This window comes from Spinacia oleracea, chromosome 4 (genome assembly GCF_020520425.1).
Source record: "Spinacia oleracea cultivar Varoflay chromosome 4, BTI_SOV_V1, whole genome shotgun sequence".
Lineage (NCBI taxonomy): Eukaryota > Viridiplantae > Streptophyta > Magnoliopsida > Caryophyllales > Amaranthaceae > Spinacia > Spinacia oleracea.
This window is the reverse complement of record NC_079490.1, coordinates 95,936,797-95,960,405: the sequence shown is the minus strand read 5'-3', so window position 1 is coordinate 95,960,405 and position 23,609 is coordinate 95,936,797. Positions and strand designations below refer to the sequence as shown.

The window sequence follows — 23,609 nt, the reverse complement described above, 5'->3', positions numbered from 1 at the left end:
CTCGAATCTCACCCATTCGGTTTCTAAGATTCAATGCCTTATCCATAAGAGTCAACTTTGGTCTTTCCAAACCGGACCCTTAAATATTGTTTGGTGGCGACTCCTTTGAAATTCAAAATCTATAAAACCAGTAGGGGAAAACAAAACCACGACGCGGAAAAAACAACCCCCTACAGGAGTAGTGGCACATATGAAATCGACAATATTGCAGTTCAGTCACGGAGAGACATTTTATCCATGGGCACTTATAATCAGGAACGTTGACCCCTGCGGTGATGGTGGAAGCACAAGAAATTCTTCTGAATTTATAAATAGGTAAGTTTCCTTTCTTTTTAATTCAAACCCAACTCCGCAAGCTTAGGGTACTCAAAGACCACAATTGGTGTTTGTGTCCATTTTCCTGATTATTGGTTATGACTGTTGTGGTATTAGGGGTATTTTCTCTCCACTTGCGTGGTTATGCATTTAATGCCTGTTTAAATGGTTCATGTATTGTATATGTAGTCGAATTATAATTTTTGAAGTTGGCTTTATGCCAAAATTTTAGTTCCTGCATTCTTTCACAAGGAAATGTGAAACAATGTTACCCTAATTCTCTGCATAACTATGGAGAAGTGCATTGACAAGACATTTTAATCGAATAAGATGCTATGGTTCCACGAGAATATTTTGCTCTTACTTTACTGTGTCATTGCCCTTTTTAGTATTTTGGAGTGTTTTGACAGATTCTTATGCGTGTCACTAGTCCTGGTCAGTTTTCAAGTTTTCATCCTAGATAATCTGGATGATATTGAATGAAATCACTTACATCTTCAATTTGTCCATAACTAATTTGTGCAATGTGGTCTTCCATGCTCCTGTTTGTCACTTAAATTTTATAACTAATATTACCCAGTTTGAACATTCAGTTGTTTTTTGTTTGTTTTTTGGTTTGTTGTGTAGGTCTCTTGTGTTTAGATGAATATTGGTTTTCCAACTTGTTCATGTTGTTCATCTTATTCATGTTTGAATAAACTGTGGCAAAGAGTCCTTTAAAAACATTAATGGATCTTAGACGTGTACACGTTGATAACCAGACCGTAATGGTGCATCCTTAGGGCAAGTATTTCATTGTTTATCTTGTATCATCTTGTTTATTGGTCGTAGAATTTATCTTATGCTAGTGCATTGCAGGGGATGAAGCTCTCTGGAACAGATCTTCTTCCTGCGGATGTTATTTCTATTGGAGGGTCATCCGGTCAAAATGGATAAGATAATTCTATACCAGCAGATATGCTATTATTAGCTGGCACAACTATTGTTAATGAGGATATTGTTACAGGAGAGTCTACTCCACAGTGGAAGGTGTTTATTCTATCATATATTTATTTTTAGTTTGTCTTGGTGAATTTTTGAGTATATGGTTTCTGAGTAGTTTTAGTGCATAACTACACATAGTTATGAACCTTATGATGTGGGATCTTACTCAGACTGTTAAATGTTGGTTGAATATTTTTTTGTTTAATTAGTGTACCTATATACTTTGTAAAGCATGTAAGAACGTAAGGTAGGGGCCTTCCACCATGAGAAGGTGGGTTTGGCCGTTTGGAAAACTCTCGATATGAACTTGGTAAAATTTAAACCACTCTTCCCCTTATGAATCTCAAATTCGTTCCACTAGTAGAAAAAACCCTTATTGCAGCGGGATTTTAGACCCTTGTTGCAGCGTACATCGTATGCTGCAACTGGGGGCCCTGCAACAAGTCTGAACTTGTTGCAGCGTACAATGTTCGCTGCAAAAAGTACTTTTTTGCAGCGAACATATGCATGTACGCTGCAACAAGTGTCAAAAATTTGGCCAAAATCTTGACTTGTTGCAGCGTACAAATTCGTGTACGCCACAAAAGACCTCACCTGTTGCAGGGTACATCTATTTGTACGCTGCAACAAGTCTGGATTTTTGCTAAATTTTACACCCTTGTTACAGCGCACACATATATATGTACGCTGCAACAAAGCACTTTTGGCGGGAAAATTTTAGTTTTGTTTAGGGATACCTAGAGTGCCTTGCACCAAATATAGAAACATGTCACAACAATAATAGAATATTGCAACCTGTATAACAAATATAAAAACAATAACTGGTATTTTGTATATATCCCAAAACCAAAGTGCACGTACAATATACATTTAAATATATGTAGGTTCCAATTTCAACGTACGCATACTTTTTTCCATAAAAGATTGTTCTATAACATCTAAACCAACTCGATCAAGCTCCCTTGAATTGCATGACGGACCAAGACATTGAATTGCATCGTATGCAAGTCCTGCTTTCTTGCTTTTGGTGGTTGATTCTTGTGTTTTACGATCACAACTACCCACCACCTCCAAGTTGGACTTAGGCTTAAAATTCGACTTCTTTGGATGCGAAATTTTCTATAACAATAGTCAATTAGCATTTGAATTAATCATAAATATATTGGAATGATTCTTGGAAACTTGAAAATCTCATTTTAGCTCTAAATATGACTTATAACAAACCTATGAGCCTTAAATGTGCATACGTAGTTTAGGATGAGTTTTAGAAAGTTAAAACTATGCATATTAATCATGTAATAAGAATCAAATGAGTCATTAGGTTCTTTAGTTCAAAGTTGGGAGCGGAAATGTCGTTTTAGCTCTAAATATGACCTATAACAACCCAATGAGCCTTAAATGTGCATAAACAGATTCGAAAGAGTTTTAGAAAGTTAAAACTATGCATATTAGTCATGTAATAAGAATCAAATGAGTCCTTAGGTTCTTTAGTTCAAAGTTGGGAGCGGAAATGTCATTTTAGCTCTAAATATGACCTATAACGACTAAATGATCCTTAAATGTGCATAAATAGATTCGAATAAGTTTTACAAAGTTAAAACTATACATATTAGTCATGTAATAAGAATCAAATGAGTCCTTAGGTTCTTTAGTGAAGGAAATATGTCCTTCACCCAAGGTGCATTAAGTCTAATACCAAGGTTCAGATTAATTGCGAACAATTAATTCAATAAGATCAAGTGATCGGAACAGCTAGCTGGAGGAATGCTTCCGATCAGTGAGTTCTAATGGATATTGAACTCACAACTTACTCTTGACTTAACCTACAAGGTCACACCAATGGCACGTAACAGATCACCGGATTAAATGAATCGGAAATTCATTTAATAGCTTTTTGGGAATTAGTTGGAAACGTATTATACGATACGACCTTTGTCGGAATCGTATATCGTATCGCGAATATTCGTAAGCTGGGCGACACGAATAAATCGTATCGTACGACGGTGATTTGTCGTATACGAAACGATAAATAATATATCGGAAATATATTAAATCGAGAATACGAAGGGCATCGGAGTTGCCGGCCCGTCGAGCCAAGCACGTAAGCGTGCAAGGCCCAACGAGCCAGCAAGCTCGTGAGCAAGCAAGGCAAGCCCATTGGGCGCGAGCACGCAACAGTAAGCAAGAGCGCACAGCAGCGACGAGCGAGCAAGGCCCACGGCCCAGCTGCTCGGCGCGCGCGCTGTGGGCTTCGGCCTGCAGTGTGTCGCTGGGCGCGGGCGTGTGTCCGTTGCTTGGCTCGCACGGCTTGCTAGTTGGCCTTGCTTTATGCTTGGTCGGTTAGTAAGGTTAATGATATAACCTTACAACCTTGTTTCCAACACACACACACAATTCATACACTCAAACCCTAGAGACACAGAGAACCCTAATTCTCTCTGTGCCTCCAAAGTGAGTTCTTCCCAAAAGTAAAGTATCTTGATTAATTGTCTAAGCTACGATTATCAAGACGGATCTGACGTTGTCGGTGAACCAAGTAGAGGATCGACAAGTGGAGTTCTTTGTTCGTGTTCGTTGACAGATTATTGTGGAAAACACGCTTCGAATGTATGTTTGCTTAATCTGTGCTTTATACATGTTTCCTGGCTTTGGGGATTGTTCCGCACATGTTATTATGTTTAACTGTATTCCCCTACAGTGGTATCATGAGCCTTATGTATTCAAAGCATGAATTAGCATGATTATTATTGTTTTTGCATTGTCGAAATTTTTGGAATTTTTGTTGATTTTTCGGAATTTTTTCGAATTATGGGATTAATTGCGAAATTGGCAGTTCCGAAATCAAAAATATTCGCGTTTTCGATTTTTAAAACCCTAATCTGATGGAAAACGATTTTATAAGATCAACTCATGAGAATAGAATTGCGAAAAAAGGCCTCGAAGTATCGTTTTTTGGGCGTTTTTGTTAATTTTTCATTAAAAATTAAAAGTGTCGGACAGTAATTCAATTACAAGGTCAACCTAAACTACTCGGAATTGCTTGACATTTTGACACAATGTTGTTGGGTACATGCTTGATCTATGGTAAAAGTTTCAGATTTTTCCGATAAGTATAAACCCTAATTTTGCCTTTCCCCAATTCGTAAAATTCGTAACCCTAATTGAATTTTAATTAATTTTGGTTTAATAATTCGGTTAATTGGGGAAGGGGGTATAATTTCATGGGTCAGTGGCTAATTTTAAAAATTATGGGATTAAGATTTTGAATGGTTTCGTTAATTTTAATCGCACTTAAACCAAATTATTAAAAATCTGGAATTTAATTGTTAAAGAACGATTTAAAGCTTTGGATTTTATTAATTAAAAGTTCAAACTTTAAAGTTGATTCGATCTTTCTTGAAAGTTTGAATATTGTTAGACCTTGATTTATTAATTTTACGAAATTGGATTGTCGTTAAAGTTTATTAAATCGTTAAAGATCGTTGTTTTTCGAAAATTAAATCGTAACTTTTTTTTGAAAAATAAAATTAATGCAAGTTCGTGAATTAAATTTAATTTTAATTAAGTTGGTCCGTTTCATGAACCAAAAACACGAACATGAGCATGGTGGAAGTATGGCTCGTCGAGCCATACGAGGCCATTGTGCTCGACCGAGCCATGCGACACGGGCAGCAGCAGCGATGCTGCGTGCCTCGTGCGCGCTGGGCAAGGGAAGGGCAGGCGAGGTAGCTTGCGGGGCTGCAACGAAGCGAGGTGCAAGCCTTGCAACGTCGAGCACTCACGATGCACAACACGCAGCGTAGGGCAGCATCGCTGCGGGGACGCGCCCGCGCGAGCGATGGGGCGGGGTGCGCGAGCTCTGCTCGTGTGCTCTAGGGCCTCACGCGAGGCGGGGCTGGGCGCAAGCCTAGCCCAATCAAGCAATTGGACTTTTTTTTTAAATCTTTAATTCGTTGGGCTTCGTATATTTGCATTAATTTGGGCTAACGGGATATTTAATTTAATATTTTATTTGCTTGGGCCGGGCCGCGAGTTTTAATTTAATATTTCATAATTAATTATCCGGAATAATTATTGGTTTGAGTGGGAGCCACTAAATGAAATTAAAATGAAATAATTATTTTAATTATTTCGTAGTTCGCATTATTTTAATTAAATTCAATTTTAATTAGAATAAAGTCTAAGGATTAATAATTTGAAATTGATTAATCTTTTAAGACGCGTTTATGTGAACGTGAATTTTAATTAATTCACGTAAATACTTGCATATTAACATGGGTCATTCGTTTTAGCATACGAATGGGTGAATGCGTAGAATATATATTTTATGCAATGCAGGTACTCCAAGTGACTAGTATGGCCAATTTAGGATAGTTAAATACGGTCTGCGCACCGTTCTATCTTTGAATGTAAAGTTTTAAATATGGTTTGCGTACCATGGAAATTTTGATGTAATTTATTATTTTCAAGTATTTCTAAGTTTAGAACTTTAAGTTAGCATTTGAACGAAGATTCAAGACGATGCCAAGCTAACAAGGAGGTGATGAAGATTGGATGCTTCAAGACAAGAAGTTTTGGGCCATACTTGATCACCAATTATTTATGCAATTTAATATATATATATTATGCGTGAATGTATGAATGTATGTATGCTTTGCATGAACAGGTTGTTTCCTATGAATCGATTAGTTTTAAGTTCACTAAATAATCGAACCAACATAGAAACAACTAGGTCCAAGTAATATTGAGTTTTAAAAATTGCCTTCCAAATCAACACTTACAAAAATCTAGGGATCTAAGATAGTAGGTTTACGCTAAAGCGAGGTGCTATTTTAGTTGACTTAGGTGGTAAGGCGTCCTAAAGGAGCACGTTGATTGTGATTGCAACTCAAACAACAATGGCATTAAGTTGTGGCAATGGGATAAATTATGGCATTAGTTTATTAACCAAGAGTAATTTGGAGATTACTAGCAATAGGTTTTGCTTACCTAAAATCTTAAACTACTTAAGACATGCTAAAGCTGCTTAAGGATTTTGGACTTTTGGGGTCTTGGAATCGTTTCATTCATTTTGGACCATGTTTTTGCTTTTTGCATGAATAAAATGTTTTAATAGCTTTAATGATTGCATGTTTTTTCTTTTATTTCAAAGTTATTGAATTGTATGAATGGTTATTTATTGCAAATTCTTTTCAATTGTAGTAATCAAAATGGTCGCAAACATAACAACAATCATATCATCTGAATTTCTGGATGTCGAGTTAGACTTGACTAATTTTCTTGAATGGAAAAAGAAACTTGTCGAAGTTTTGAAAGTTAATGGCATACACTATGTCATTGAACAACCTTTCCCTAGCTATGATGCGCGAGGCACTACTCCTGAAAGGTACAGAAGTTGGGCACTTCACAAGTACCTTGTCACGGAGTTCATCCTTAAGTCTATCCCTGAGAGTTGGAGAGGGAGGTTCATTACTTTTGAACCTCAAGCTCTCCTAAGTAGCCTCGAGGATAAGTGTGCGGGTTTTCGACCCTTGTGCCAAACTGGTGGCAATGGGGTCGACGAATTGGCTAATTCGATGAGCGATCTCAAGCTCGTAACCCCACGCAAGTCGTGCCTAGAAATCGAACTTCTGGAGGCACAAAGGCGCATCTACTCTGTCAAGATGGACAAAAACACATCAATTTGGTCTCATGTGGATATGATGTCTGGATTATTTTTCACAATTGAGAGACTTGGTGGTTCCATCAAAGAGTCGGTAGCTATTGCACTAGTGTTGAATTCTCTTCATAAGGATTATAAGGGTTTTAAGATGCACTATCTCTTTCATCAGAAAGAGAGCACATTCTGTGAACTTGTGGAATTACTCATGAAATGCGAGTAAATCCTTAAGTTCAATCAAGACCCTTTGAATGTGACTAAATTCAAGAAAGTAGGCAAGGGGAAGAAAAGCAAGGTTGCATCTTCGTCCACTCCCGGAGGGCATCTGGCGCCTTCCAAGAGCAAGATGAAGAGGAATGCTTCTCGTTCCACATCGCAATGCTTCAATTGTAATGAAATTGGTCATTACAAGCGAGATTGCCCCAAACTAAAGGAAGAGAAGAAGGACGGAAACGTTGCTTCTCCTTCAGGTATGTATGTTATACATTGTAATCTTGCTAATTCTACTTCTTGGGTATTAGATACTGGTTGTGGCTCACACTTATGTTCCAATTCACAGGACTAAGGAGAAGTAGAAAGCTTGATAAAGGCGAGATGGATCTACGCGTGGGAAATGGAGCACGGATTGCTGCATTAGCCGTAGGATCTTATTTTATTTCTTTGCCTAGTGGGTTTGTTTTGGAACTAGAAAATTGTTACTATGTTCCTAGTATCACCAGAAACATCATTTCCGTTTCAAGTTTGGATTCTAAAGGTTTTAGTTTTCAATTTAAAGACAATAGTTGTTCTTTTTGTTTGAATGGAATGTTTTATGGTTCAGCACAACAAGAAAACGGTCTTTATGTGCTAGATACGAGCAAACACATTTCTAACATAAATACCAAAAAGGCTAAAACTGGTGATTCGGATCTCACATTTATGTGGCATTGTCGATTAGGCCATATAAACATAAAGCACATGGAATTACTTCAACGGAATGGAATTCTAGAATCATTCGACTTAGAGAAGATTGATCAATGCGAATCTTGTTTACTTGGCAAAATGACAAAGCAACCTTTCTCAAAGGTGGGAGAAAGAGCAAGCGAACTACTAGGGCTAATACATACGGACGTATGTGGGCCTAGGAGTACGAAAGCTAGAGGTGAGTTCAGCTATTTCATAACTTTTACGGACGACTTCAGTAGATATGGCTATATTTACTTAATGAAGCACAAGTCTGAATCGTTTGAGAAATTTCGAGAATTTCAAAATGAAGTAGAGAATCAACATGGCAAGAAAATCAAAGCTCTAAGATCGGATCGAGGAGGTGAATATCTTAGCCACGAGTTTGATGACTATCTAAAAGAATGCGGTATTCTTTCTGAATTGACTGCTCCGGGGACACCTCAATGGAATAGAGTGTCGGAACGGAGAAAAGACCTTACTCGATATGGTCAGGTCAATGATGGGTCAGGCCGAACTTCCTTTACAATTCTGGGGACATGCGTTGCAAACTGCAGCACTCACACTGAATCGTGCTCCGTCAAAAGCTGTTGAAAAGACTCCATACAAATTATGGACTGGGAAACTTCCAAAGTTGTCTTTTCTGAAGATTTGGGGTTGCGAAGCATATGTCAAGCGATTAATTTCGGACAAGCTACAACCTAAATCTGACAAATGTTTCTTCGTTGGGTATCCAAAAGAAACTATGGGGTATTATTTCTACAACAAGTCAGACAACAAGGTATTCGTTGCTCGTGACGGTGTCTTTTTGGAAAGAAATCATATTTCCAAATTGACAAGTGGGAGAATAATAGACCTCGAAGAGATTCGAGACGAACAACGAACTCAAAACTCTTTAGAAGATGTTCAAGTTGATGAACCTCCAAGGTCTTTAGAAGAGCCAGTGGGAGTAGTTCCTCAAAACGTTGTTGCCCCTCGTAGGTCAAATAGAACTATTTTTCAGCCGGACAGATGGACAGGCGCCCTCTTGACTGAAAACTTAGACGTTCTCATATTGGATAGTGATGAACCTTTGACTTACAAGCAAGCTATGACGAGCCCAAGCCCCATTAAATGGTTAGAGGCCATGCAATCTGAAATAGACTCCATGTCTGAAAATCAAGTCTAGGATTTGGTTGATTTTCCGGATGGGTTCACACCTATCGGATGCAAATGGGTCTTCAAGTTGAAGAAAGACAAAGATGGAATTTTATACATATACAAGGCTAGATTGGTAGCAAAAGGTTACAGGCAAGTTCACAGCGTTGACTACGATGAAACCTTTTCTCCAGTCGCGATGCTTAAGTCTATTCGGATAATCCTTGCGATTGCCGCTTTTATGACTATGAAATATGGCAAATGGATGTCAAAACTGCCTTCTTGAACAGTGTTCTTGAAGAGACTGTGTTCATGACACAGCCGGAGGGTTTTGTCGATCAAAAGAACCAAGGAAAGGTATGCAAGCTTAAGAAGTTCATCTACGGACTAAAGCAGGCATTAAGGAGTTGGAATAAACGATTTGATGAAGCAGTCAATAAGTTTGGCTTCATCAAGAATTAGGACGAATCTTGTGTATACAAGAAGGTCAGTGGGAGTAAAATTGCATTCCTAGTCTTGTATGTTGACGACATACTGCTTATTGGAAACGACATTCCTATGTTGGAGTCTGTAAAGACTTGGCTCGGGAAGTGTTTCTCAATGAAGGACTTAGGAGAGGCACAGTACATATTGGGCATCAAGATCTATAGGGATGGATCTAAGAGGATGATTGTACTAAGCCAAAGCACTTACATTGACAAAGTGCTAGCTAGGTTCAATATGATGGAAGCCAAGAGAGGCCATCTACCCATGTCACATGGCGTATATCTAAGCAAGAATCAGTGTCCCAAAACATCTGATGAGCGTAGAAAGATGAGTGGAATTCCATACGCTTCGGCTATTGGATCCATCATGTATGCTATGATTTGTACAAGGCCGGATGTTTCGTTCGCATTCAGTGCAACGAGCAGGTACCAGTCAGAACCAGGTGAGGCGCATTGGACTGCTGCCAAGAACATCCTAAAGTACCTGAAAAGGACTAAGGATCAGTTTCTGGTTTATGGTGGTACAGATGAGTTGATTGTTAAGGGCTATACGGACGCAAGCTTTCAAACCGACAGAGATGATTTCAGATCACAGTCTGGGTTTGTGTTCTTCCTCAACGGCGGAGCAGTAAGCTAGAAAAGTGCTAAGCAAAACACTATTGCGGATTCTACAACTGAAGCCGAGTACATTGCTGCCTCAGAAGCAGCAAAGGAAGCTTTTTGGATTCGAAAGTTCATCGAAGAACTTGGTGTTGTCCCCTCCATTAAAGGACCAGTGGCTTTGTATTGCGACAATAGCGGAGCCATTGCCCAGGCAAAGGAGCCTAGGAGCCACCAGAAGTCCAAGCACGTACTGCGGCGATTTCACATACTTCGAGAGATCGTTGAAAGAAAGGAAATCGAGATTTGCAAGGTTGGAACTGACGACAACGTCGCGGATCCATTGACTAAACCGTTGCCACAAGTGAAACACAACGCACATGTAGCAACCATGGGAATCAAGCATGTTGGAGGATGGCTTTGATTTTCTAAGTATTGTTTTAGAACATCTGTTAGATCTATGTTTAAAACAATTGGTTTAACCATTTCATATTTATGAAATTTATTTATTTCATATTCATTTCATTGTGGTTTAGAATTAAATGATAAGTCCATGTGATTCAAGTCATTCAAATGGGATGTCAAGATGGATTCTTCGACAAAGAAACACCCATAAGTGAACTTGAATATTGAATTCACAAAGGATCCCTAATCCAGGTCATTGAAAGGTGGACGACCAATGACTAATGAAGATTAGATTGCAAGTAGATTATTTAGTTATGTTTCTTGAACTAGAGTGACTGGATGTCAGAATCGTTTGCATAGATACTTATTGGATCTTGTATCGGATTGACCATGAGAACGCTTTAAGAGATTAAAGTCATGTCATAGGTAGTTCTCATTAATGGTGATTAGAAACCGTTCCTCAAAACATGAGCGATTATGTCTGCTCGTTTGAGAATTAGTTCGCTTTGATACTTGCTAAACGTCGCACCGTAAAAGGAGGCTATAAAAGCAGTTATTGGGCGTACTATGAATCAAAGTGAGTGTTCATAGATTGCAAGAATGGATTGTCCTCCTATATTTGATAGGATATGGTGTTGTTGTGTAACAAGGCCTCTCGGAGAGTTAGATACTGTAAAATGCATGGTCGTGCTCAGAATGGTTAGGCTTAACCTTCTGCAAAAGTTTGACAGTTGAACTCTGTAATCCGAGAAACACTTCTGGACCTAATAAGGATGGCTTGGATCTTACCTTATGTTCAGTAAGTAACACTAAGTGACAAAGGAATGTGGACGCACATTTTTCCGAATGACAAGTGGGAGATTGAAGGAAATATGTCCTTCACCCAAGGTGCATTAAGTCTAATACCAAGGTTCAGATTAATTGCGAACAATTAATTCAGTAAGATCAAGTGATCGGAACAGCTAGCTGGAGCAATGCTTCCGATCAGTGAGTTCTAATGGGTATTGAACTCACAACTTACTCTTGACTTAACCTACAAGGTCACACCAATGACACGTAACAGATCACCGGATTAAATGAATCGGAAATTCATTTAATAGCTTTTCGGGAATTAGTTGGAAACATATTATACGTTACGACCTTTGTCGGAATCGTAAATCGTATCGCGAATATTCGTAAGCTGGGCGACACGAATAAATCGTATCGTACGACGGTGATTTGTCGTATACGAAACGATAAATAATATATCGGAAATATATTAAATCGCGAATACGAAGGGCATCGGAGTTGCCGGCCCGTCGAGCCAAGCATGTAAGCGTGCAAGGCCCAACGAGCCAGCAAGCTCGCGAGCAAGCAAGGCAAGCCCATTGGGCGCGAGCACGCAAAGCAAGAGCGCACAGCAGCGACGAGAGAGCAAGGCCCACGGCCTAGCTGCTCGGCGCGCGCGCTGTGGGCTTCGGCCTGCAGTGTGTCGCTGGGCGCGGGCGTGTGTCCGTTGCTTGGCTCGCACGACTTGCTAGCCGGCCTTGCTTTATGCTTGGTCGGTTAGTAAGGTTAATGATATAACCTTACAACCTTGTTTCCAACACACACACAATTCATACACTCAAACCCTAGAGACACAGAGAACCCTAATTCTCTCTGTGCCTCCAAAGTGAGTTCTTCCCAAAAGCAAAGTATCTTGATTAATTGTCTAAGCTACGATTATCAAGACGGATCTGACGTGTCGGTGATCCAAGTAGAGGAACGACAAATGGAGTTCTTTGTTCGTGTTCGTTGACAGATTATTGTGGAAAACACGCTTCGAATGTAAGTTTGCTTAATCTGTGCTTTATACATGTTTCCTGGCTTTGGGGATTGTTCCGCACATGTTATTATGTTTAACTGTATTACCCTACATTTAGTTCAAAGTTGGGAGCGGAAATGTCATTTTAGCCTAAATATGACCTATAACGACCCAATGAGCCTTAAATGTGCATACGTAGATTCGAAAGAGTTTTAGAAAGTTAAAACTATGCATATTAGTCATGTAATAAGAATCAAATGAGTCCTTAGGTTCATTATTTCAAAGTTGGGAGCGGAAATGTCATTTTAGCTCTAAATATGACCTATAACGACCCAATGATCCTTAAATGTGCATAAATAGATTCAAATAAGTTTTAGAAAGTTAAAACTATGCATATTAGTCATGTAATAAGAATCAAATGAGTCCTTATGTTCTTTAGTTCAAAGTTGGGAGCCGTGGAAGGAGAATGTCAGACATAACATATAAGTTTAAAGGAAAAAGAAAAAAGAATATGCTATTACCTTATAACTGTAAGATCTAGTTCCAGCACCTTCAGAATCGGAATGTATGTATATGTAATCAATGTCCTGAGCTCTGTATGTCTGCTGCCAGAGTTCACGAATAATTCTATTTATTTCTTCCATTTTCATAGTGTGAAAACGCATAAGTGCCCTGGAGGAAGGTAAACCCAAAATATTCGACATTAGCAACTAGCACAGAAAGCCAGTAGAAATCACCAAAATGTATGTCATGAGAGGAAGGAACAAAATTCGTGCCCAAAAGGTAGACCAAGTGTTTCGAAGGTGAAAACAATATCAATACATAAAATAAGATGCTTTCCTTGTTGGCACAATAGGAAATTTGAGGTTGAAACAATATAGACTTATTAATCGTTAAAATATCAAATCATCAGCAAAAGAAAACATCACAATGACATAAAGCAACAATGTCAGACAAAGAAGATGCTAAAAATGAAAGAGCAAAAAATACCGGAAGTACATACATAGTTATCGAAAAAGGAGACAAAAGCACACTGCCAGATAAAGATAAAATGTACCGTACTTTAGTTTATGAGGGAAGGCTTACTTGTCTAGAGCACTGTAGTATCTGTCAAGGTCTTGGTTTGCCATTTCTGTAGTCTGTCAGAACGAGAACCCAGTCAAAATATAAGGAAAATAGCTTTAAGAAAGGATGTAAAAGCTGTGTAAAAGGTACCTTGAGCTGGATTAGTTGGTCAAAGTAGCGTTTGTCTATATCCTTGTATTGTGGTTATTTGACATCCTTTTCATTTTTTGATATGTTGCTCTCATACACTGACTTTGTTCAACCAAACCTATTCAACTATAGAAATTACAAAAGTAAAAAATCTACAGCTATCTATGGAAATCCAAATAACCAAGCAGGAATATTGACAACACCAGCATATTTTAAAGCATTGCAACTAGGATTCTAGGAATGACAATTGACAGCACGAACCGTATGAGTATCATGGCAATCTAAAGAGCTAAAATGCTCACAGGCTAACCATAAGTTATTCAGCAAATATGCTTTGTGAAAAACATCTTGAGCAAATATGCTGAGCTAAAAACACGGGTCAACCATATATGAGAGTTAGATAATTAGCTAGGGTGTTATCAATGTATCTTCCTATTAGGAGTAAAATCTAACTGCTGGGAACTCTTGATATTGTATATGCTGATCCAAAGAAGTAAAAGACTATAAAAAACTTGGCTTGAGCTTTAACAAAGAGGAGAATCATTCATATCGACTCTAAACAACTCCGCGTTTAGAATTTGATTAGATTAATAACTTGCAAGCTTCTTTCTGGCAGGTGTTTTGCTATTAGGGACCACAGGTACCAATTTAGAACCAGACCAAAAACTGGATATCAGACAAGGTTCTAACCTTTATTCACAAGAATCAGTAACAGAATGTTGTGTGTTTGATGGATGCTAAAAAAGAAACAGAAAATATGTGAAAAAGCACTTGCTGCCTATAGCTGCATGGTACTGAATAATGAGTTGCTCTTCTTGTTCTGTAAAATCTTTATGCTTAAGGTCAGGCCTCAAGTAGTTAGTCCACCTAATCTTGCAACTCTTCCTACATCTATTGAGTCATGTAAGGAAACTAATACATTAATAAGCGCAAACCTTGAATTATCGTTTGATGAAAATAGCTGAAACACCCAAATAAATCAATGATTGATGACCCTACAAATAGTCTAGACATGATATTATAATCTTAGAACACAGCATAAGCTGGCAATGCAAGAGAGTGACATCAAATTTAGATTTTGGCATTCACACGGTGAGAGCAGTTTGTTTTTCCAGACTCATAGGTCGTAGTGCGAAAATCAATTCAAGTGTTTGAATCACTTTTTGACAACAAAAGTATTCAACAATCAGTACACACAACATAGTAAAGAGAAACTCATAGGACTAACATTCTTTTCAGATGCTTTTCTCTGAAATACTGGCCAGAGGGTACCAATATACCATTCAGGTCTGTACTGGTATCAAATGGAAGTATCTTATATGAGCAATTATGAAGTAAAACGAAGACAGCAGATAGTATAAAAGTAATCCCTAAAGGGAAAGGCGTTACCTGCTTTCTTAGGAACCTGAGTCCAATTACCGACTCCATGGTTAGCTACATATGCAAGTATCTTAGAATCTTCTTCTGGTGTCCAGAGGCCTTTCTTGACATTGGCCTCATCGCAGCAAGGAGGTCTCCCCATCTCCAAGATCAGAGCGCACAAACAGCAGCAACATCAAGGAGAGAGAAATGGAATGAGGAAACAGGCGAATCGAAAAAACTACCAAATACATAATTCGCCAAGGATACCCTAGTAGATATTCAGAACAAAATAGAGCATCATATTGAAATAAAAATATCCATTCCTAGACGAGAGGTAAAATTCATTCGGGTTCAGCTAGGTTCTCATAATAGGTCATCTTTGCATCAGGTATCCGGATACGTTCCTTAAAAAGAAGATATCAAATATAACTCTACTATTCTTCCAAATTGGCTCTTGTTATAATCAATTCAAGTTAAACAGCATTTTAGTCAATAATACATAAGATCATTTCCCACTTATTAAGGGCAGGGTCATTTTTCATTTTCGATCAAATGTTGTTTGTTAGCCAAATGGATTAGGACGACCTGATCTAACCTTCCAATCATCCATTTTATCACAAGTAGATTATCTATATTTACCAGCCACCAACAACTAATTAAGTAACTAATTTTAATGCATATATCAACTTGTAGCAACAAAGATGTTCAACAATTATGCTTACGACATGGTAAGTTCAATTCTAGCTTAATATCCAAAATCAAAAATTTCCATAATACATATTTTTACTCAAAAATTTACAAGTAATAATACTACCAACTATAATTAATCCAAGACAAAAACCAACAAGAAGTTCTGACTTCATCTACTTGTTTCTTACTACGAAGTTTAAAAGTCTAGATGCCAATTAAGTCAGTCCAATTGGTTGCGATTCGACTCATATATTTAATTCGGATAATGAGTCATTTGGTTCAATTTTGGTTCACTTTTGGCCAGGTCATATTCAAGGCTATTGACAATGTTAATCATAAAAAGTATTAATTGTGGTCAAGGGTCTATACAGATAAAAACTTATAAGAATTGAGGTCTTAAAACAATAAATCAACTAACCTGAAAGGCAATAGCATACTCATAATCCCTAGCAGAAATAGAATTAGCAACCCGGGAATTGGACCCATCAGCTCCAAGCACAACATCCACCTCCACCTCCACCTCCACTGAAAGGCTGCACCAGTCTTGCTATCATAAGCCGGATAATGAAGCTGGTAAGGAGCATCTGATGTCTTCGGCATATCCATCTTCAAGAACAACCCTAAAACGAATTGAACAAACGAATTCAACAAACCCTAAAAACGAATTGAACAAACGAGTTGAACCCTAAAAAAGAATTGAACAAACGAATTGAACAAACCCTAAAAATGAATTGAACAAAAGCACAGAACCCTAAAAACGAATTGAACAAATCCTAATTTTTAAAACAAAAATCAGATAAACAAATTGAACAAACCTAAAAGTACTAGCCACATCGAGGAGGTTGACGGAAAACAGGACGCAAGAAATTTTCTTTCTTGGAACCACCGGCGCGAGCAAGCTATGATTTTCCTTGGAACCACCGTCCAATCAAGCCAACATGTGGCGACTGGAGAGGAGGCGAGAAAAGAGACCCACCGGCGATTGGCGAGGAGGCCAGAACCACCAATGAGGAAGCTAGATCGACGACGCAGGGAAAGTTTTTTTTGGTGGGGACGACGCAGGGAAAGCCCAGCGAAGAAGAAGAGAGTTCAGCGCGAGAAATAAGATTTTGAGATTCTTAATTTGTTCTGAATTAGTTATTCAACCAAGATTGCAGCGAAATTTTTTTTTACTCGGCTATTGCAGGGGGCTTTTAAGGTGTACGCTGCAACAAAAACGAGTTATTGCAGGGGGCTTTTAAAATGTACGCTGCAACAAATGTTTATGCGGGGAACAATTAAATTGTACGCTGCAACAGCTCTTTAAATGGTTTGACCCGCGTTGACCGACTGGTTGTTAAAGCGTATTAATGCATGTACGCTGCAACAAGGGGGCTGCAACATGGGTTTTTTCTACTAGTGTTCCTATCTTGTCTTTATTATCATTTTGATAATGTGGGGATGGAAGATTGGGGTATTTTAGTAAATTCTTCTATAAACTTCCCTTTTATGCTACCCTCTGAAACTATCTATTTATGTTGTCAGACAAAACAGTTAAAACTCAATTTTATCCATCTTTACTGCATCTATTCTAGTCCGAGTCTTTTGTTGTCTCCCGTGCCCTCATTGATTTGTTTGTGACCGTTCTCCTTCTTTGATGTGCAATCTCTACACAAGTTCTTAATGCTCTATGTCAATCCTTTACCAGTTTTCCCTTTGCTTTCTTTGCCAACTTGTACTTTTATAGATGTGATGAGTTTTCTTCTAACGTGTTTATCACTTTTGTAAAATTTGTATGATTCCTTTTTTTTTTCCTATATTCTAGTCCCCTTTATTCACTACTATGTCTCCTTGTAATTCTTGGGCCTCTCCCAAATTTTTTGTTCCGCACTCCTTGTTTTTGTGATCACCTTTAACATTTCGTTAGCTTGTTTACAATTTCTTTTTATCCATCTTGTATTCTTGGTTCCGAATTGGGTCAAAACGTTTTCTTTTAGATTCCAGTAATCCACCATTTTCTGTTTTCATATTTCTCATGAGTTCTCTACTTTTGCCAATTTTATGACTATGAAGTAGTAATTCCTGCTGAGATCATGCCCCCGGTCGTATATTTGCAGGAGATTGTAGAATCATTTTTGTCTTCAATGGCATCTCGTTTCCCTGGGCTTAGAGGTGTTTGATGGCGTATAAATGGGGTTCTTCCATCTTCTCTCTCCTCCACCATTGATGATCTCATATACTGCGAATAATATGGTCTATGTCATTCTTACACTCTAACCTCTATTCTCGCTCCCTCTTTTGAAATCTAATTATGGTAGGTTTTTTTGTTTATGCAGCTTTCTGAACATTTTGGACTTCATTTATCATGTGTGCTTAATTTAACCATACTATTACAGAACCATCACAATCAAAGATCTCAAACTAAGAGGTTGACATATTCATTCCAAAATTTATATCCATATGATCTATAGACTATAGTATTTAATCTGGACACTTTGGACTTTAGTTATCCTTCGAGGTTTAAGTAGTGTTGCCTTGTTTCATCGTATGCTTGCATGTAGAAATAACCTATTTTATGAAATGTCACCTTCTATTTTTCTGGTGAGCCCATTCCCAGCTGTTTTGAAAATAAAGGACTGTATTACTGGCCCTTGATGTCATGTGAAGTAAATGCCATAAGCTAACACTTTACGTCCCTATTTATCAACCTGTTGTTACTTGTTAGGCAGCTATACATTTCACTGTCGTGCATACTTTCACTCCCTCAATTATTAACAATACTTATTCGCTTACCCCCAAAATGTTGTTAACTCTAGAAATATCTCAAGGTTATTGGTTGTTTTCTTCTTAAACACAACCGAAATCACAAGTAAAATGGTCTCTCTCATTCTCCGTAATAGTATGCAAGTGATTTAAGACTACCTAGAGTCCTGGACAACTTGATAATATAAGACAGAGGGAGTAGAGTCTTAAACAGATATATTCACCAAGTACAGGTTCTTGCCCTAAGCATTGTCATAATTTGAATAACGATGTTGCCTTCTTACTTCTGATCAGGTTTGCAAGTATTTCATATATGGATTTCCTAATGGATGGGAAGAATATGCTACATCCAGGGGTGACGAAACCAGTATACGTAACCACGTAGAGTTAAGTGAGTGTGTCTTGCCTGCTGCAGAAACAAGTGACGTTAACCCCATATAGTTAAGTGAGTATGCCCTGCCTGCTGCAGAAACAAATGAAGTTAACTACATAGAGTTAAGTGAGCGCTCCCTTCTTATTACTATAGAGGCCTATAATGGTGGTCAGTTGCATGAGTTGGTGTGGTCTATCCCTGATGCTGAAAGGGATCTTTTCTATAAGATAGTGTATGACGAGATGATTGAAGTTCTTCCACAACCCATGGATGTAACTGAAGATCAACCCTCAAAATCTACGTCATCTCAGATTGATGTAGATATTTTAGAGTCGAGTGGGAAGATGCTAGCAAGAAGTGGCAAAGTAATGCCCCACACACTTCCTCTAAGAAGGAGTCCCAGGAAAAAGGTCAGTATTGGTGTTGTATGTGCTTTAAAAGTTACTACGATGAAGACTGAATTACGCCTTCCAGTTTGAACTTTTCATGCAGAAGTCACGAGTGAAGAAAAAGTGAATGCTTTTGTCGTCAAGTGTTTCCCGAGCATTCTGGTTTCTTTATCTGGGTTGTGTTTGTTCTTTTCTGGGTTCATGATCATTCAATCCGTGTTTTACCTTTTGCTTAATTTGTCTTTCTGATCATGTTCGTCTTGCTCGGGTTCTATTATGTTGTTCCAGTTCGTCTTTTTGTTAATTTCTGAATTTGGCCATCCCCATAGGGGAACAAAAAGAGGTGTTTTCTAATGCATTATTAGTAAATAAGTTAAACCATGCATGTTTCTTTTTTTATTATTCTCCCTCTTTTAGGAAATCATTGTTCAATGAAATTTATCTGATTACCTAAACATCAGTGTCAGAACCTATCCCAAGAATTGTAGTATCAGCTGTAACTTAAATTAAAGACATGTAGCCTACATTTTTGATGCACTACAACAAAATAAGAACTGTTAAGATGTAAGTATCTAGAATTATAGGAAACTCATATTATTTTTGTTATTGATTGTTTGTTTTAATTACATTTTTAAAGCTTTGTTGGGTAATTCATATTTTCTTTGGTGTTCTACTTTTGTTGTTTGTGATAGTTTTCCTGATTTTGTTCATTTATTAAACATGATTTTATTGTTTTATTTTGTGTTTATGGATCTTGTTTATATTGTACGATTCATATATCTAGATTCATGAATGGCGGTGGAGGAAGGAACTCAAAGGTGGTGGCAAGACGTTTGCTTCTATCTTCTGCCTTGTCATCACTATAGGTGGCGAAGCCAGTCAATAGCTCCTCGTGATGTTTCCCCTAGACTCTCCGTTGATTTTGGTGGCTTCATCGTCGTCTTTATGTTCCGGGTATACTTCCATTTCTCATCTATATTCCTTTATTACTTTTACAATACAATTGCGATTTTTCAGTTTAATTTTTATAATCCCATTAAAATTAAATCAGTTCAATCATTTCGATTACGTTATCAATATGAGTTTTATTTAAAACATTCGATTAGTTGATAAATCTAGGCTATGTTTCATGTTTTTAGTCATGAAATTTGTATTGTTACTTTCCTTTGTTGTTTTTTCCCTTCCTTTTTGGTTAGATTTTATCTCGTTTTCGTTTCTCTTACATTTCTGAGTTCGATAATGGCTCACTCCCTCGTCAAATAAATTAGTCCCATATTATATAGCCTTGTCTTGAATTTCCGTCTACTCCAAAAGTTTCTGCTTTTTACGCATATATTTTTTTTGATTTTTTAAACTGGGTTTCCTCAAGATTCTTCCTTTTAAATGGGTTGTTTCCTAAATTAGTTTTTGCTGATGGATTTATTTAAATTTGTCTAAATATCTCATACTTTATTATTAAAATCAATTTTCGTTTGGTTTTATGCACTAGGACGCGTGGGTTATGCAATTAGAGTTCCGTGTTGTAGGTGGTGGCGGTCAGAGTAACTTAGCAGCTAGGAGCCGCAAAATTACGGAGCTGAATCGCTGATGGGGTTAACTAAGTAAAATGAAAAAAAGAAAATTATAAACAACGAGATTAGAATGAATCTGGCCCTATATATTCTCCAGAAAGCTGATGTTCTTATTAGATAGATTTGATTCGTGCATGCTTCACTTGGGCATCTTCAGTTGAAAAAAGGCATCCGGTTGAACCTATAGTCATATACTTTGCCACAGGTCCGGTAGAATTAAATATACGCCACCACTAAGATGATTAATCAACGCACATAATAGTTGGCTCTCGTTTATTTACTACAAAAATAGGTTTCCTACGACATTGAGGAAAAAGGAAGTAGATAGGGGATGGATGTTGTAGACAAAATTAAAGTGGGAAATGTCTTTCTAATTTTCTATATATGCAAAAAGGAACAAAAAGGAACAAAAGTGTTGAAGAGGTTGTATAAAACTTATGCACTGAAACAATGAAGAACACCAAACATATAAAGAGATAAAGCGTGTGCTATTAGTCCTATTACACCAAACCTAGACGCCACTAAGGAGATTATGGTGTAGCCTCATGATCCAAATAAACACAAAAATGAGGAAGTTGCAAGTTATGTTTTTGTTGATGGATATGCTCTATGATATATTCCTTTGAGTTTTATTGTTTGTGAATACTCTGTAATAAGGAGTGGCAATAGTAGAGATGCAATACAGAAAAGATGATTGCCATTCATTGTGGCAGTGTCTATGCATTATTGACTTTTTGAAAGCATTCCTAAAGTCTCTCATTACTGAATTATATGGATGTTATGTCTAGCATTAGGTTTTTCCATTTTGGTGTATGATGTTAGAAAAAACTTTTTTTTGTTTTCTGGTTCACGGACCTTGCTGATAGCATTGAATTTTGATGCAGATGTTGTAGCATTGGATTGATGTTGAGAGCATCGCAAAAGATGCAAAATCTTCCCAGGTTACAATAGTTGCAAAATCTTCCCAGGTTACAAAAGTTGCGGGAGCTGGGTATGATATTGAAGCACTATCAAAGCAAAGTTAAGATCAGATTATTTAGATGAAAACACAAAATGCAGATGCTTTGTTTATCTGCTGAACTGAATGTTTGCTTATTACAAAGATGATTTGTTTATCTGCCGAACTGAATGTTTGCTTATGACATGGATGGTTTTTTGTACTTGTAGCTATTGTTGAAACCCATTGTATTTTTTTTGTTTGTTATACTGTTAGTTTTATAGACATTTTTGTAATGTAAACTACAGTCGCAGAGCTCTTGTGTTTATTTTTACAAGCTTGTGATCATGTTGATCAAACTAAGCTGAATTTGCTCTCTTATTTTTTTTCCCCAGTTATACTTTCTATCTTATATCTTCTGGTTTTAAAAACAAAAGGTTAATAACTTAGAGATCCTACTGCTCAATTGTTACGCATGAACACTGCTCAACTATTTTTATATACTAATTAGGCTCGGGATTTGCATTATGATTCGGTAAACATTTTCTTGTACCTTGGGGGACCGTGCGCGCCAGCGCATGGGCCAACAACTAGTAACATAAATATAACGACTGACTATTTAGGAATACATCTTCAAAAGTTATGAAAATAAATTGAAAATAATTTGAATCATTCTAACAAATATAGGAAAGTCATTTTTTTTAATTCTCCATTAAATTTGATGTATATTTAATCAATTTAATAAAAAAATTAGGTAATTCACTCAAATGCATGCAATTTATAACTTACACAACATTATTAGAATATGACATTTTATGTTAGGCATCTACCAACATTTTATTTGTCTAACATCAATAAAAGAATATTTCTCATAATAGATATATTATTGATTTATTAAGTTCATAATTACTCCCTATTTGTGTTATTATCATTATAATCTACAAACTAAGTGTTTTATATTCAATATAATATTTTATTTACTTCCTAATTTTATACGGAGTATAAATCATGTGCATTAACATGGACCCGTATGCCTTGCTTACCCAAATGGAAGGTATTTGTCTGGAAAATTCTAAATAAAGCTCTAGCTCTGAATGCTAATCTCTGTAGACGGGGGGTCATGGTACGTCAAGAGTGTCACCTGTGTGGGAAAGAGGTGGAAAATGAATCTCACCTTTTTAGGGACTGTAGTGTCTCGAAACATATCTGGAAAGCAACTGATCTTGGGATCCTACTCCAGGACGGGCCATTCATTAGCATCAACAGTTGGATTATGAACTTTCTAAACTACATGTGGAAGGAAGACGGGCCTAGTAGCCCGCGAGCAACAAGCTTTGTCCTCACTCTATGGAGAATTTGGTTACACCGAAATAGTGTGATTTTCAAACAACGCCAGGTTAACCCAAGAAGCATCATCGAAATCATCTTGAAAATGAAGAAGGAGAATGGCGAGGCAATTCAGTTAAGAGAAAAGCTTGGAAATAACATCAAACCAATTCATAAAGACTTCTCCAACCCGGTTGCAATCCTCATAGGAGATTTCAACAACACAGGTCTCAAACTCATGGTGGATGGTGCATGGAAGAGAAAGAAGAACGGGGACTCGGTGGCTGCGGTGGGTTGGATTATTAAGCATGACCAAATAACACTAGCACAAGCGGGGTGCAGGATAAGAGCTTCTTTGGCTTTGCAAGCGGAAGGATACACAATCCTCAGAGGACTGATCGAGGCGAAGAACAGGAATATCAAGCATCTGACAACTCTGTCGGACAACATAACGATCTGCAAGCTGCTGCAGGAAAATAAAATGGGATCGATTGAGCTTGCAAGCATTATGGGAGAAATTAGAAGTTGTGCTATTAGTTTTGAGTTTTGCTCTAGAGCAAGAAAACATGGGATGGTTGACTTTGTGTAATCTGTGTTGCTCTTGTTGTCAAAAAAAAAAACATGAACCCATACTAGTTTGAACTTAAATAAACTTACTTCATCTACAATAAAGTCAATTAAGTGGGACAGA

The 23,609-nt window shown here is 37.5% G+C and overlaps 1 protein-coding gene across 4 annotated transcripts in view; it reads right to left on the bottom strand.

The window, feature by feature from the left end:
• Positions 1-15,353, bottom strand: part of LOC130472539 (DNA repair protein rad50) — an 81,811-nt gene extending 66,458 nt beyond the window's left edge. Inside the window, exons 1-5 of one of the 4 annotated variants that reach the window (XR_008933073.1) lie at positions 14,918-15,353; positions 13,529-13,654; positions 13,376-13,452; positions 12,835-12,985; positions 2,109-2,418 (exon numbers count right to left, since the gene is read on the bottom strand). Coding sequence is in view for 2 of the 4 variants with exons in the window: in XM_056843843.1 (XP_056699821.1) it covers positions 2,170-2,418; positions 12,835-12,985; positions 13,400-13,443 (444 nt within the window). In the remaining 2 variants the exon portion in view is untranslated. Of the gene's footprint in view, positions 1-2,108; positions 2,419-12,834; positions 12,986-13,375; positions 13,453-13,528; positions 13,655-14,917 lie in introns of those variants that run through there. The other 3 variants (XM_056843843.1, XM_056843844.1, XR_008933074.1) reach the window with 3 other exon arrangements.
• Between the last annotated feature and the right edge of the window lie 8,256 nt (positions 15,354-23,609).